This window comes from Triticum dicoccoides, chromosome 2B (assembly GCF_002162155.2).
Source record: "Triticum dicoccoides isolate Atlit2015 ecotype Zavitan chromosome 2B, WEW_v2.0, whole genome shotgun sequence".
Classification (NCBI taxonomy): Eukaryota; Viridiplantae; Streptophyta; class Magnoliopsida; order Poales; family Poaceae; genus Triticum; species Triticum dicoccoides.
The window spans coordinates 64540424-64557517 of record NC_041383.1 but is presented as its reverse complement, the minus strand read 5'-3'; the positions used below and the strand labels follow the sequence as shown (position 1 = coordinate 64557517).

At 47.8% G+C, this 17094-nt stretch overlaps 1 protein-coding gene across 1 annotated transcript; it reads left to right on the top strand.

Annotated features, from left to right (window-relative positions):
• Window positions 1-17: 17 nt before the first annotated feature.
• On the top strand, window positions 18-1331 carry LOC119367141 (transcription termination factor MTERF5, chloroplastic-like). Its single transcript, XM_037632744.1, has one exon. It carries the CDS (start codon window positions 18-20, stop codon window positions 1170-1172), a length of 1155 nt encoding a protein of 384 aa, XP_037488641.1. The 3' UTR covers window positions 1173-1331.
• The last annotated feature ends 15763 nt before the right edge of the window (window positions 1332-17094 follow it).

Here is a 17094-nt window from a genome sequence, read left to right as displayed (position 1 = left end):
CACGCCGCCGCGCCGCCATGATCCGCCTCCGCAGCTGCGTCCTCACCCGCCTCCTCTCCTCGCCCTCCGCACCGCCCACTCCATTCCGCCCCCACCGCCTCCTCTCCGCGGCCCCGCTAGCCGTTTCCCCAAACCCTAGCTTCGCCGTCGAGGACTACCTCGTCGCCGCCTGCGGCCTCACCCGACCACAGGCCGTCAAGGCCTCCGCCAAGCTCCCCCGCCTCAAGTCCCCCGCCAAGCCCGACGCCGTGCTCGCCTTCCTCGCCGGCCTCGGCCTCTCCGCCGCCGATGTCGCCGCGGTCGTCGCCAGGGACCCCAGGTCACTCTGCGCCAGCGTGGAGAGAACCCTGGCGCCCGTCGTCGTCGGGCTCTCTGACCTCGGGCTATCGCGCTCCGACATTGCGCGCCTTGCCTCGCTCGCCGTCCACAGATTCCGCAAAGAAGACACAGTCTCCAAGCTGCAGTACTACCTGCACCTTTTCGGCTCCTCGGAGAACCTCCTACGGGCCATGAAGTTCTGCGATTTCCTCTCGCACAGCCTCGAGAGGGTGGTCAAGCCCAATGTCGTCTTCCTGCGTGAGTGCGGGTTAGGTGCTTGCGATATTGCCAAGCTGTGCATCCAAAGACCGAGGATGATCACCGCCAACCTGCAGCATCTCCAGGCGATGGTGGCATGCGCCGAAAACATAGGTGTGCCCCGTGGTTCTGGGATGTTCAGGCACGCGCTGCATGCCGTTGCGTTCATGAGCGAGGCGGAGATTACAGCCAGAGTGGAGTACCTGAAGAGCACCTTCACGTGGACCGATGCTGAGGTGGGCATTGCTGTTTCTAGGGCTCCATTGATGCTGACAAGGTCAAAGGAATCGCTGCAGCGTAGGTCTGAGTTCTTCATCTCCGAGGTGGGCTTGGAACCGTCCTACATTGCTCAGCAGTCGGTATTACTCGGTTACAGCCTAGAGGCCCGGCTCAGGCCCCGGTACTACGCTGTAAAGTTTCTCAAGGAAAATGGATTGCTCAAGCGCGACCCGAGCTACTGTACTGTTTTCAAGGAGACTGAGAAGGTATTCAGGGAGAATTTTATATGCCCTCACAAGGAAGCTGCACCACACCTCGAAGAGGACTATGATGCCGCCTGTAAAGGAGAAGTGCCGACTAATTTCAGATTCACATGAGCCAATAACAGGCTATAACTATGAGCTGCTTGTCTGCTGCTGTATGTCTCCTAGATGCTGGGTTGTTGCTAATGTGTGATTAAACTGATAATTTGGTTCCTGAATATTGTTATATAATGCCATCATTCAGCAGAGAAGAAACCATGGATTGATTATGAACTTTTTTTGTCCCCCTTCATGTTTTTAAACACTAGTATTGGAACTAAGTAAGTGTGAGATCAGGCCATTCTGCAACGCATTAGGATTTCAATTTTCAAGTTAGTTGCTGGTGCATTGAGACAATGAGCCAAGGTAAGTCTCCTTCATGTGGTTAATGCACTCCTGATGTTTTTGTAATTCATAGTGGATAATTGGAGGAGCAATCTGTTGCATGTCCAAAATTTAGGTAATAGTCTTTTGGGAAGCAGCTGGAGGGGGTGTTGCCTTGTGGTGTTAGCATTTCCTATTTAGGGCCCAAGGTTAATTCACCTGGCTTTAGTTTAATCTTTTTTTCAATTATGATTTGATATACAAATATCATTTTGGTTTGTTCATACACAGATTCATAGCGACCCTTTTTTTTTTGCTTCAACTAACTATTCATTCAACTAAAGGAAGTGTCTGGAAGTGAGTTCTTCTTTAATTGTATCGATTTGGAGCCATTGTATCAACTTGCTGCTAGTGATGTTATCCAGACAAAGAAGAACTAATTTGTACTGTGTTTACTGTGGATTTTCATGCTCTGCGCCATGGCCATAAAATATGTGTATAGTGTGCATGTCAGCTTAAGATTTTTAGTTCATTATTCTGTTTTGGTCCTATGGATAATTCTGTGTGCCAAGCACCACCAGGAGTTTCACTAGCAGCTACTTCCTTCATTTCTAAATATAAGCCTTCATAGAAATTTCAGTACGGACTACATACGGATGTATATAGACATATTTTAGAGTGTAGATTTACTCATTTTGCTCCGTATGTAGTCTATATTGGAATTTCCAAAAGGGCTTATATTTGGAGTGGTCGTTATTTCTTGCTTCTATGTTTGAGCTAGCTCTTCTTTAGTTTGGCTAAAACTGAGTGCTTGTGAATATAGTCACCAAATAGTTGGTGTCATATACATCCATACTCTGAATACATGGTCTGAATATCGGCAGAGACTGCAGGTTCTTAATTACTCCCCCTAGTATATTTGTTTGCTCGAAATGCTGCACATAATCTGCTAGCTTTTTGGGGCAGATTACACATAATCTGTACTTGAATTGGTTTCCACCATCTCTGGTGTTCATCTGGAGAAAGATATCATTGAAGGTCAGTGACGCAGAGTAAAATTTGATACTTGTGTCTATGATTTTCGCCAAGGGAAAATTAAGGATTTGAACCATGTTTGTAGTTTAACTTCTATTTTTCAAAAAGATTGGTTGTAGTTGCCATGGTCTGTTTTTTCTGAAACAAAGTTAGCATTTCAAGCTGACCATACTTAAACCTTTCATACATCCACTCATCTGTAGATTAAGTTTTTGCTACGTGTCATTTTGCTGTGTTGTTAACGCTCTAGTTATTTTACTTGCCAATGCAGGGCTATTGAAAGGCTCCTGAGCGTAAGAATTGCTTTTATTGGAGATGAACCTTAAAGGTGTGTGATTGCTCAACTTTCAATGACCTGTTGTTTCAGTAAGACACAAACCTGTTGATGTTAAAAAGGCCCAGCGTCGGCGGAGCACACACAAAGACTCGCGCTCCCGCTCGCGCAGGGACCGCCGCCGCCGCCAGCTGATCTCCCTCCTCCGGCCACCTCCGGCCCAGCCAAGCACAGATCCGGGACCCTCCCGGCGTCCTCTCCATCCATCTCGAAGCCCGGCGCCTTCTTTGCCGGCTTTCCCCCCGCGGAGGAGTTCGAGTCGGGCCCTCCCCCTCTTCCTGTCCCGCTACCGTGCGGCCGCACCGGGGCGCCCCTGCGGGCTTGAGCAGGCCCCCTGCGCCTCCCTCTCCTCTCGCCGCCGCCGGAGGCGTCGCCGGGCAAAGCCCTAGCGGCGCGGTGGCGGCGGGACCCCTCGGTCGCCGTTCTCGAGAGCGGGGGCGGCGCTGCTCCGCTGCTCCAGGCGGTGATGCTACGGGAGGGTGGTGGCTGGTCGTGGCTGGGCGTGCTCGGCTCGGCTGGTCGTGGTGCCCAGTCGGGCGCTGCTCGACGGGCGATGGAGGCTGGATCTCGGGGCAGCGGCCTCGGGACGGTGGTGGGTGACGACGATTGCGGTTTTCACGCGGGCGAAGCAGTGGCCGTGGTATGCCAGCTGGTCCAGCCGGCCTTCGATGGTGGGGTGTCGCTGCGGGTGAATACCATGCCTGACTGCGATCGGGGTGACGATGGCGGCGTCCACGGGCGTCGTGACCCTGTTGACGGCGCCGTCGCTGCAGCTCATCCCCTGACTGAGTTTCCGGCTGTGGGGACTCGTGGATGGCGCTAGTCCAAGATGGTGGCTGACGGTGTTGCCGGGGCGGCGGCCCCGGGTTCGGTGGTGGCGGCTTCGGCTAGGGGGTGGTGCGTGTCTGGCCGCGGTGGATCGTGGGATCCCGTGGCCAGAGTGAGGTCGGTCTCGGCAGAGGTGGTGGTTAGTGGGCGGCGGTCGGTGGTGGCAGGTGGCCGGCACATCTCCGGGAGAAATCCTTGCTCCGGTCTTCACCGGAGCCGACAACGGCGGCGCCCGAGGGTGCCGCGATCTTTCTTGGATGCGTCGTCGTGGAGGTGCTCCTCCTTCTACCCATGGCTTTGGCTCCGGAGGGAAACCTCAGATCCGCTGGATCGGGCGATGGAGGCGTCTTAGCGTCTTTCTCCTTCTTGGGGGTAGGGGTGGGCACTTTGAAACCGAAAACCAAAAAACCAAACCGAACCGAACCTTTTTAACCGATTTGTTGGTTTATTCAGTGTTCGGTTTTATGGTTCGGTGTGAAAGTTGACCACTGTACGGTGTTCGCTGTCGTGTTCGGTTTTGATCGCTAACAAACCGAATTCACCGAAGAAACCGATCTGTACGTATCCTGGCTAGTATGTTCCTTTTTTAGGGAAAGGTTAGTTTGTTCCTATAGTGCAAGCGCAACAGCCGTCAGGCCAATTTGCGATAGGCCCAACCCAATGGTTGCTACACAATTATTTTTCTCAAAAATCTACTCTGTAATGTATCGGTGCTGCCACATCTAGCCGGCCGGCTGCTCATAGGTACTTTGCTACTGGCCTCTTCAAGTTCTGGTGCCTCGATGCATTCTACAAAAAACTCTAATCTCTAATATAAGTAGTGCGTAAGGCCATGCTAATACGTATTACTATGCTAATGATTAGTCCTTAATTTATTCCATTGGAATATTTTACTATTCTTTTGCATGCACGGCTAGTGAAAAGCTAGTGAATCCTTCCACCAAGTGCATGTATGTGCGTTCATGGAACTAATTGTTTTGTGCATTTTGTACAAAATCCACCCCTTCTCATTAGTCGTGACACTTTGACGGGTGGCTGCATGTAATTCGGTTTTTTGGTTAACCGAACAAACCGAACCGATATATTTCGGTTAATATGGTTCGGTGTCTAAATTTTGTGTACTTATTTCGGTGGCAATTTCTTCAAAACTGAAATTTAAGAAAACCGAATAAACCAAACCGTATTAACCATAAAAACCGAATGCCCAGCCCTACTTGGGGGCATCGTCTCGGAGCCGGCTACGACCGAGAGATCAAATGAGCCAGTGTTGTGATCTAGCATTTGTATCCAACGAACCAGTGTTGTGATCTATTTCAGAGTGTAGTATCAAATGGATGATGCCTACACCAGAATTACTTAGCTTTCTTTATCAGGATTGTATTAGAGTGTGGAACTGTTGCTTCTTGGTATCATTATTTGCAAGTGGCACATGTCACTCTTAACCGTGCTCATTACAAAACAAAACTACCCTCAGATATACTCCCTCCGTCCGAAAATACTTGTCATTAAAATTGACAAAAAGGAATGTATCTAGAACTAAAATACATCTAGATACATCCGTTTTTATTCATTTCGATGACAAGTATTTCCGGACGGAGGAAGTACGAGGCAATAGAATGGATCTTACGCAAGCAATCTCTCTTCCGTAATTTATTCATCTGTACACCATAGAGATAACTGTTATAATTTCTGGGCTTGATTCAGAGTGGTGCTCTATCTACTGTCGGCACCTTGCCTTCAATTTAGTAGGTATATACTAGATTGATAGATGTATCGTGATTTCCTTAACTGTTCTTCCTTTGCACGTTATGAAAATTGTTGTACGATGGTATGTAACTATAAAACATTCTGTTGGTCTTGGTCGCATATGCAGGGTTATTTTTCCAGCCAAGTGGACCCCCATGGTTTAATTGCTTCTAGAAGATATGACATCTGTTTTACAATCTTCCATCTGAAGATTGCCTAGCTTCATGACTCATGAGCGTACATCAGATCAACAGAGCGCAAGCACAGCATGCTGGTTCTGGGCTATCTTGAGAGTCGACGAGATTGACATTGGCTGCACACTCATGATCCCTAAAGCTATGGATCCTAGGAATGTGGAAAACCTTAATCTGAATGCGGCTTTGCAGCACCAAAGAAAGCAGCCAGCTGATTCCTAATATCCCAGTGACAGGCTCATGTCGAAGATTCTTTGAAGCTGCCTTGTGTTCTTCCTATATCCTTTAACACCTGATTGTCCACCTCATATATCCTTTAACACATGATTGTGTTCTTCCTACATTTCCCTGCAAAAGATATCTTGGTTGGTTGCTTCATTTGTTAACATTGCCATGGCATTGTGGCACCATCTGCGTTCTCTGTGTACATTAGTATCATTCCATGTTAAGATCTGGCCGCTAAATGGTTTGCTTTCTTATCTTGGTTCCGTGACGATCGATCATTCAGGGAAAAAAATAAAGCGCCTGAAAGTACTGAGTTTTAAATTCTAAAATATGATAATCAGAAACTCGACATGACAGGGTGTCCTTGAGGCTATCAATTGACACAAGGGGCGGAGTATAATGTAGAAATAAACCTGCAACTGTCTTAGATGCACGTGCAACTCGAGTTTGTGTGTGTGTAGCGTCGAACCTGCTGTACTGTCGTTATGTAATCAGCAGCACCTCCGCCGCGGCTGCATCCCTGCCGGCTACCTCTGCGTCCGCCGCCCTTGCCGCCCTGGCGGCGCGCGCCCCACGGTGTTTCTGGAGGGTGTTGCCCACCAGCGACAGGATGAGGAGGCCTCCTTTGGTTTGGAGGAATTTCACGGGAGTTCCAAAGGATATGATTCTTGTAGCGAATATCCAATTTGGCTCCTGAGCTCATCTACACCATGTGAACAGTAAATTTAAAAACAAATAATAAAAAAGTTCAAAAAATTCCAAATATTTCTGGGTGAAAGATACTTGAGTGTGTGATCTCCGTGCCAATTTTCAGATCATTTGGGCGTCCGAGTAGCTTTCAGCAAAGAAGAAAAACCCGGGTCCAAACAGTGCAGCATAGTAAACTTTTCACAAACCCCAAATTTATCTGTTTTGCTGACAGCTCTTCAGATATGGGAAACGCTTGTATACGGCAGGCCGGCGGAACGCTCGGCCGGTCGCACGTGCGCACTCCATCTTGTGCGAAGCGATTCATGCAAACACCCCAACCACAATCACGCAGCTGGATGGCCCCACGACCAAACACAGTTAGGCCAACTCCACCGCGCGACCCCAAACGGACGTTCATTTTGTCCGGTTTCTGTCCGTTTGGGTAGGGATTTGGGGTCGTGTCCGGGCCTGTCCTGGGATGCGATGGCCGTGCGTCCAGCGCGCGGCCGCATCCATTTGCCCCATCCTGTCCGTCAGGGCCAAAAATGCCCAAATTTGCATCAAAACTAGTTTCCAACCCAAATATTTGTCTGAAAATTAAAATAGTTTTACAACTCAATTGAAATTGTCTTTAATAAAATAGTTTTACAACCAAATCGAAATTGTCTTGACTGAACCTAAATTGGACCAATACATCTATTTGTTGCCAATGTGATCCCAGACGTGCTCAACCAAGTCATTTTGAAGATTCAAATGAGTGTGTCAATCACGCATCTCACGGTGGAATTGGACAAACTGTTCAAATGTGGCCGGGTCTTGGTGCAGGGGCTTAATATTTTCACCTTGATAATCAAATCCTTGGTCAAAGATACTCTCATCACGCTCGTCCTCGACGATCATGTTGTGCATAATCACACAAGCAGTCATCACCTCCCAAAGCTTCCTTTCATCCCATGACAGTGCAGGGTTTCGAACGATACCCCACCGGGATTGAAGCACACCAAAAGCACGTTCCACATCCTTTCTAACAGTCTCTTGCATTTGGGCAAATCTCTTTCTCTTCTCACCTTGGGGTTTCGAGATTGTCTTCACAAAAGTTGACCATTGAGGATATATACCATCTGCTAGATAGTATCCCTTGTTGTACTGGTGGCCGTTGATCTCAAAGTTGACAGGTGGGGAGTGGCCTTCTGCAAGCCTTGCGAAGACTGAAGAGCGCTGCAGCACGTTGATATCATTGTGAGAACCTGCCATGCCGAAAAAAGAATGCCATATCCAAAGATCTTGCGATGCCACCGCTTCTAATATGACAGTGCACCCGTTAACATGCCCCTTGTACTGGCCCTGCCAAGCAAATGGACAGTTCTTCCACTCCCAATGCATACAATCTATGCTGCCAAGCATGCCTGAAAAGCCTCTAGCTGCGTTGGTCGTCAACAATCTCTCTGTATCAGCGGCAGTTGGCTGCCTCAAGTACTCTGGGCCAAACACCTCGATCACGGCCTGGCAAAACTTGTACATTGACATCCGACATGTTGTCTCACTCATACGCACATACTCGTCCACCAGATCGCCTGGAATACCATATGCAAGCATGCGGATGGCCGCGGTGCATTTCTGGTAAGAGGAGAATCCAAGCTTGCCAAGGGCATCCGTCTTGCACTCAAAGTATGGGTCATGAGCAACCACTCCTTCTCGGATACGATTGAACACATGCCTTCACATACGAAAACGGCGACGAAATTTATCTTGCTTGAAGAGTGGGGTGTTGGCAAAGTAATCGGCATAAAGCAGGGCGTGGCCTCTCTCTCTGTTGCGGTTCAGGTTGGGAGCACGGCCAGGGAGTGACCCCCTGTACCGAGGAAGCTGCCGTTGAATATGGTCGTGAACGACTAGTGCAGCCACCACAAGATCTTCATCATCCGACGACGAATCGTCCGACGAACAAAGGAAGTGATGAAAGAAAAACTCGTCTCCACTATCCATACCTTTGATGGCAAAAAGTCGAACACCTTTCGGTCGTGGTGGCGAAGAGGTCGCGATGATCACCTCGACGCAGCAGGGACGGTTGTCGGCCGGCTACTGGCCGCTCTGGAGCTCTCGTCGGAATCTGCCTTGGTCCATCGCCGGCAGTCGTGTCCCCTCCGCCACCGGCAAGGACGGCGACGGCCAAACCTCCCCTGATAGACGACCAAAACTACGGCGAAAGCGCGGGCGTGGAGGCGGCCATGTCGAGACGTAGTTTGGTATGGACGGCGCGGGGCTGCGCGGTGAGGAGGCGGCCGGAGAATAGGGGTGGCGCCGGCGGCGGGGCGGGGCGGGGAGAGAGGGTGAAGCATTGGGAGCGGAGGGACTGCTAGTGTCCCCGACAGGCGGGCCACGGGAGGGACAAGGGCGTGCGTCGCAGCCGTCCGCGCGCGTCCATTTCACTCCAAACCGAGCGCAAGTTTGGGCCGGGGATGGGTCGAAAACGGACGGAATCCGGACATTTGTCTGTTTGAGGCCGCGCGCTGGGCCGCCTCTTTTGTCCCTTTTACCCCAAATGAACGGGGCCGGACAAGATAGGGTCGCGCGGTGGAGTTGGCCTTAGCCTTATCTCTTCCAGCCGTTGCTCCTTTTACTTCTTCTCCATGGGGACGGCAGCACAGTGCAGCCGGCCGGTGATGGCAGGTACGTCGTGCGCTGTATACTTGATTCCCTCTTCCCTTTTCTTCCTTCTTCCTTCTCCCTCTCTTCCCCTTTCTCCTCCCTCTCCACACCCTCTCCCCTCTCTTCCTCCTCTTGCGTCCAGATTTGGGGGAGACGGGTTTGACTGCCGGCTGTTAGAGACGACAAGCTACTGCGAGCTGGAATGATAGCGCCGCCTGCTGCTGGTGGAGGCATCGATGAACTGTACGAGCAGGCACTGCAACCCCAGCGGACCGCAGACCAGCAACGTTTTTTGCTGCGACCATAGTGCCCGTGAGCTGGAACCAGCAATGTTTTTTGCTGTGATCGTGGTGATCGCGATCTTGAAGACGGGCGGCATGATGTTGCAAACACGGCGACTGCAAGCTGGAACCAGCCCATGAGAAAGATACAACCGGCCACAAAAGAGCTTCAACCGGAGATGGAAAAAGCTTCGAGCAGGCACAGTGTAACAGAAAAAGTTGCAACCGTTGTACAAAGAGCTTTGACAGTAGACGAAAAAAGCTTCAAGCATGCACTATGTAATGAAAAAAAGTTACAACCGTTATAAAAAAAAGTTTCGACTATAGATGAAAAAGGCTTCAACCAGCGACCAACATGAAAAAAGCTTCCTGAAGGCTCCCGTTTCCATAAAAGCTGCAATGACCAAGATGAATTCGATGAGGGCCTGCAACTGTCTTAGATGCACGTGCAACTCGAGTTTGTGTGTGTGCGTGTAGCGTCGAACCTGCTGTACTGTCGTTATGTAATCAGCGGTGCCTCTGCCGCGGCTGCATCCCTGTCAGCTACCTCTGCGTCCGCCGCCCTTGCCGCCCTGGCGGTGTGTGCCCCACGGCATTTCTGGAGGATGTTGCCCACCAGCGACAGGATGAGGGCCTCCTTGGGTTTGGAGGAATTTCACAGAAATTCCGAAGGATATGATTCTTGTAGCGGATATTCAATTTGGCTCCTGAGCTCATCTACACCCTATGAACAATAAATTAAAAAACAAATAATAAAGAAGTTGAAAAAATATCAAATATTTCTGGATGAAAGATACTTGAGTGCGTGATCTCCGTGCCAATTTTCAGATCATTCGGACGTCTGAGTAGCTCTCAGAAAAAAAAAACCGGGTCCGGACAGTGCAACACAGTTAACTCTTCACAATCCCCAAATTTGTCTTGCTGAGAGCTCTTCAGATATTCAAATGCGCTGAATTTTTGCACGGACATGGCGAACAGAAGCATCTTTCACCAAAAAAGGATTTCTTTTTTAATTTATTTACTATTTTTGGTGAATTTACTGTTCACTCACAGGCTCATCTAAGAGCCCGGGAGTCAAAACGCCACATCCTTCTTGTAGGAATTTTTTCTTTAATTCCTGTGATGTCAACAAATAACATATCTTTTCCTATTCCTAATCGTAGGATTTTAGATATATGTCATCTCATTTTTTATAAGTTTTCTATTTGTATGATAATCCTATCATATGTATCAAAGGAGTCCTGAAGTAAGCAGTTGTGACCACCGTATATATGTTCTTCGATAAGTTGCCTAGACCCGGAACTTTCAAGTTACTAGTGATACTCCCTCCGGTCCTCAATAGTCCGCGTATAAGGCTTTTCATTCTTTTTTCCCTTAATGGTCTGCGTACTAGGCCACCGCAGCCAGCCGCCTTTCCATCTATTCCACTACCCTTTTCATCCCATCGCATAATTAGCGCCTGTCAGTAACCAATTGGCACGCAGAGCATGCATGCTGAGGCGTGCGCTACGAGGAATCCAAGGAGGACGGCCAGAGAAATTTTTTTATCTGGTCTTTTCTTAAAATTTGCTTCTTTTTTTGGCCCTTAAAACATTTTTCTTCCTTTTTTGACACTTAAATTTTATTTTGTTCCCTATGTGGCACTTCCGTCAGTTTCGGCTAGTAATGGTGTTAAGTTAGCACAAAAAGACTCTTTTACCCCTACTGTAGTATGTTACCAGATTATTCACATGCAAACAAAGAGGTAATGTGATATATATTTTGTCATGCTTGGATAAAAAAAAGTAGTACTATTTTTTCACTATATGACTAATCATAAAAAAAATTATTGCGGGGGACTAATAATAATATATGATGAGTGGAACAATGACTACTCATTCAGCCACTTAGTCGATTAAGAGCTATTCCCTCTGTCTCATAATATAAAAAGGTTTTTTCACTAGTGTAGTGTTAAAAATGTTTATTATGGATGGAACGGAGAGAGTAGCTTTTACCAATCGCGTACGCACGTGAGGTGCCGGCTAGACGTGCGTGCACTGTTCCACACAAAATCAACTAAGCTGCTATCTTGCTATGCTTCTTGTGCTAGCTTTGCACGTACTGGTGCGTGAGCAACCCGGTGATTTGGTCTAGGATTTTAAAAGCAACTGCAGGTCACGAGTGTGGTGAGGAGGGAGAGGCGCGTCGGGACTCAGAACGGGATGCACGCCGTGCCGGGGCTCTCATGGATCGAGCTCTACAACGCGATTGGTTGGGCACTGGTGCAACACTTCTAAGACATCCATATTGACGCTCCTTCTCTTCTCTTTCTTGGTGACATACTATCATCAGAGGTAAAATTGTCTTTGATGTGCTAGTTAACACCTTCAGATGGAAAAAAGGATGAAAGTGTCGCGTAGGGAATAAAACAAAATTTTAAGTATCAACACATGAATAAAGAAGTTTTTTGGGCCGAAAAAGGAAGGAAATTTTAAAAAAGGGTCAAATAAGGAATTCTCTCGCCAATCAAAGGGCCTGCAATTATTCCTCAGCAGGATACCTGTACACACAGCTCACACAGTTGTGGGGGTAAAAATGTCCAGTTTTTTGCATGGTTGCCTCTCCTCGATATCTGGGATTCCAGTTATGCACAAAGAAAAAAGGACCGGAGGGAGTAATTTGTAAACTGAATAGAACTGTAATGCGGAAAATTCGTTTCTGAACCCAGGCTCAGCTGCTCCTGAAATCTCAGCCATCAGTTCGCATGTGGATCAGCTCCATTACTTGTATTCTCCTGCATTCTGATTGTATCGGATGTAAAAGTAATGCGGGCCTGGACGCATTCATTGCAATGGCGTCGCCGCTAACCAGGCGGAACAGGCTTCGAGCGAACGGCCCAGTTTATTCCCGTGCCATCCTCAGCTTACAACAGTACTATCACCACTTCATGCACAACAGGATCTACAACACTCTACCATACGGCCAAAAATCCTGTGGGTCTCGCATGATCATAAAAATATTTTGAAAAACTGCAAACTGATTATGCATAACATTTAGCTCTTAAAAATCTTAAGATCTGGCAAGTTAGCATAAAGTACTACAAAAGACTTCGACCACTATCACTCAGTGTTACAATCTTACAATGGTACACACTATAAGCACTGGGGGAACAAGCGTTAAGCATGGCTCGCAGTACACACCACAAAATCCTCAAATTACAAATTATACAGGCAAATTAAATCCTCACTTCTAAGTCTGCCCACCACCAAGTGGTCATGTACACGTGTTTCAACGGTGCCCCTCCATACCACAGTTCTTGCATTTGTCAGGCTTGTAGGGCTTTTCACGACGAATATGCTACAAAACCTAGTCCGCTTGCTGAGAGAGTGATATGGTGCTTTCTCACGGCTATTTGTCGGCCTGCCAACACCCCTTTGGTTCTCCGGAGGTGCTCGCCTTGAAGTGCATTCACACTCACAGAACCACCCAAATTATCTTCCTGGGTTGCACCACCATTTGATAGGACTGCAAGGTCGCCATTCCCAGTTAACCTGTCTGCAGTGATCGCAACCTGATGGTCTTCAAATCCCAGACCATCCCTCTTCTCTGCCAATGGTTCACAGCTCACCATTGGAGCTTTAAGGCCAGCTGACATGTGCTTGAACGCTTCAGCGCTAGCTTTAATCATTAGAGCTGTGCTCTTAACGCTTCAGAGCTAGCATAGCATGCACGTATAGAGTCGAATGTCAGCATGTGAAAGACTTATGCATGCGTCAAAGATGGTATACCAACTATCTGAACATATATCAAACTATAATTGAACAAACATACTTGCACTGTATGCAAACCACAGACAATTGAAGGCATATATATTACCCTTAGGACATGGCAGGAAAGCATCCTTGTATGCTTCAACTGACTGCACTCGCACACGAATTCAGTACCGTCACCCTTGATTTTTACCTCTTAAACAACTCTACTAAACTTCTCATGTTTCGCCGCATTGTTGTCCATTATCACATACTTCTTCATCTTCTCAACCTCCGTAACATTGTATGCAGTACCTTCGATTAGGATTCACCCGAACTGCTCGATCATAGCTCATGCTTGTGTGACACTCTATTGCCAGATTGGTTCTCCTCACAACATGACTCTGTCACTACCAGCATACATCAGCTTCTTTTAATAAAAATTAAAAAGACAGCAAACATTTTGTTCTGGTCTGCGCACAGTGAGATAACATGAGTGAGCATGTTCAAATATTCTGATTGTGAACTGCAAATTAAATACACTGCCAAACCTGTGACGATAGTTTTCGGGTCGGTTCCTCCTATCATCCTTAGAAACTCCCCGATCGAAACTCTTCAGCTGCTCGTGCCTCATCAATACACCAGCCAAAATAACACTCTGAAAACGGTTGTTCACCCCAACAAAAAGCACGAATTGCATGTCATTGTCGAAAGTGACATCTTCAAAGAACCAGTATTGCATCCAACTGCTTCCATTGGTCCACATCAGCTTCTTGACCCTGCTCTCGCTATCGACAAAAAGTCCAGGTCACTTGCAACAATGTCAGCAAAACCCTCCAAAGTTTTCCTCACATCATCGTCTGTCTGCTCATGACTTATCTAGCCACATATGTTCCTCAAAGTCCTCTTCATAAACGCCACCTATGGCCAGCGGACCTTCTCCCCCATTGTCCGCGACATAGAATGATTGTTGTTTTCACGATGCTCAGTTATATACTCCCTCGGTCCCATAATATAAGAGTGTTTTTTACACTAATATAGTATAAAAGATGCTCTTATATTATGGAACGGAGGGAGTAACAGCTATTGTCGGACGCCCGCAACAGGCTTATCAATGCGGGGCAATCGCACCTACAAGACCGATTGTTCTTGCTTCTGGCTTCCCCTGCAATCCACAAACCAGATGACACAAACCATTATAGCTGTTCCGCCCTACGGCACCGTTTGCGTCAAGAATGAAACAAAATTAACAAACTAAAGAGAAAGCAGTTCTCACCGAGCAGCCATAGATTATTTTCTGCACCTTGTCGGCATTCAATCTGCTCTTACCATACCTGATCCCAAAGCCAAACCTCCCACAAGTATGACATGTAGAAGTCGTAGGCCTCCCCGAGTGAGTTGAAAGTCAATCCTAACTCCGATTTTATTAAACTCTTCATAGGCTTCTCCGCATATTTGCAAAATAGATTGCTCCAACAAACTCATCTTCGATGTGCACGGAGTTCTGTCCAATGGAGCACTCCCCAGCCACAACCTGAAATTACCATGGAGTGATTTCAATTTTCATAATTCATTGGACATTCTTTTTTTCGATAAAGGGCGCTTTTATTATCTCGAAATGTAGCATCAAGCGGATACAAAACATTATGAGTAACACCCGGCCTCTGCATAACTAGGATGCACACAGCCCAACACGGAGAGTCTGACAAAATGAATGAAAAAAAACCGACAAATCGGCGACAGTAGAGTCCTATAGACCGACACTATGCCTATGTCGCAAGGGATGGTGGACCGATCCGGAGATTATGCTGCCACCCATGTTGGGTAAAAACCACCGTAGCCACCTGCTCCAACCGCGTACACACCACCTTAAACAGCGGTTGGTACTCCACTTGTTGTAGTGTAGACCATGTACGAAGCAAGTGCGTACAACGGAAAATAACCTGCAAAGGAGAATCATTTTTATCATTGAAAACCAAATCATTTCTACATAGCCAAAGCGACCATAGTAAGGCGTATGCTCCCACCCGTATTAGCGTTTTGAATTTATTTGGAATACCGTCCAACCAGTGACCAAAAATATTGGCGACACTTATGGGCGGATACAAATTTGACGCTATTTGGATGATTGACCATGTAGTACGTGCAAACTTGCATTGGAAAAAGAGGTGTTTGATTGTCTCCTCATGAGTACAAAAACAACACTTCTTACTCCCTAGCCAGTGCGTCGTGCGAGGTTGTCTTTGGTTAGAACAACTACCCTACAAAGATACCACATGAAGATTTTAACTTTTAGTGGAATCTTCGACTTCCAGATTTTCTTATTGTTACTCACCGGTACCTCAGAATGCATGAGTGCACGGTACATAGAGTCTACTGTGAATGACCCTGATGTAGTAAGGTTCCAGTGAAACACATCCCGGCCTTGTCTAATATTAATCGTATCCAAACTGGATAAAAGATTGTGCCATGACATAAGTCGGGGGCCAATCAAATCCCGCCTAAACAAAATATTGGGTGGGGATGAACTGAGCACTTGCGCAATAGTATTATTCTTTTCGCGAGCAATGTTGTACAGGGCTGGATATTGTTCTCGAAGACTGGCATTGCCTAGCCAGATGTCTTCCCAGAAACGAACCTCCGACCCGTCCCTTATCGCGAAAGACCCAAAGCGAAAGAGATGTTTCTTTGCCACCATTAGGCCAGCCCAAAAGTGCGAGTCGCCAGGTGTCCAATATGCCTGAGACACCGCCTTTTGGCCTAGATACTTGTTGCGCAGCATGATTTGCCAAACACCATTCTCAGTAAGAAGTTTGAACAACCATTTACTAAGTAGGGCCTCATTCTTGATTTGCAAGTCATGAATTCCAAGGCCACCTTGGTCTTTCGGCCTACAAACCACACTCCATTTGGCCAGTCTATATTTTTTCTTTTCACCATCTCCTTGCCAAAAGAATCTGGATCTAAAATAGTCCAGTCTTTGCAGGAGCCCTTTTGGGAGTTGGAAGAAAGAAAGCATATAGAGAACCATATTTGTGAGGACAGAGTTAATCAAAACCAGCCGTCCTCCAACTGAGAGCATTCTATCGCCACAGTCAGCCATTGTTCACTGCTGAAAATAGTGAAGCACACACAGGTTTGCATGTAAATCGCTTGTTAAACAGATTGAATGAAGCAGTCCATGCTCACAAGCAAAGGAATAATTTATTAAGGGGTAACCTTTTTAGTCCAGCCCGGTGCTTTCAGGATTAGTGGATTGCACGGACCTATTTGGAGAAGCATTCTTTCCTCGTCGTAGTTCGCCTGCCAGCCTAACGGGGCCGCGGACCCTCATCTTGTGCGCAACCAGACCTGCCATTGGAATCCGCCGGCATAGCAGGATGGGCATCACAGCACGGCAGCAGGACTAACCGGATCTGGATGCTCAAGGTTGCCGCAAATTCCTCCCTAAATGGAAACCTGCAAGTCGCACCACAGTGGCCGGCGGTGGCGGCGGGGGAAGAGGGATTTGAGGGTCGAAATTTCAGCGCCCGACATCGAATCGAATCAATCAATTGAACGAAGAGAATCACATAGGTGAAACTCACCGGTTGATGGGATCCATAAGGAACTCCAGCGCCGCATCTTCCATCGCCGGGCCGCCGGAAGTAGCACCCGCCGCCGCAGATATCAGGGGACCGAGGTTTCGCCAACCTCCTCTGGGCCGCAAGCCTTCCTGACCCACCGAGAATCGTTTGTATCAATTCCGGACCGTGGCTCAGACTATTGGAGACGTGCTGGTCCACGGATCAGGAGCGATGCGTGACTAACGGACGCCTTGCGCTACGAACATGGCCCACCGTATATAGCGCGTATCCTTGATATTGCACGATCTAGCTCTGACACGCCAGGCGTACTTTCTACCATGCCGAGGCACCAACGAGCGATAGCGATTTTGGGAGCAGCTGAGCCCGAGCACCAAAT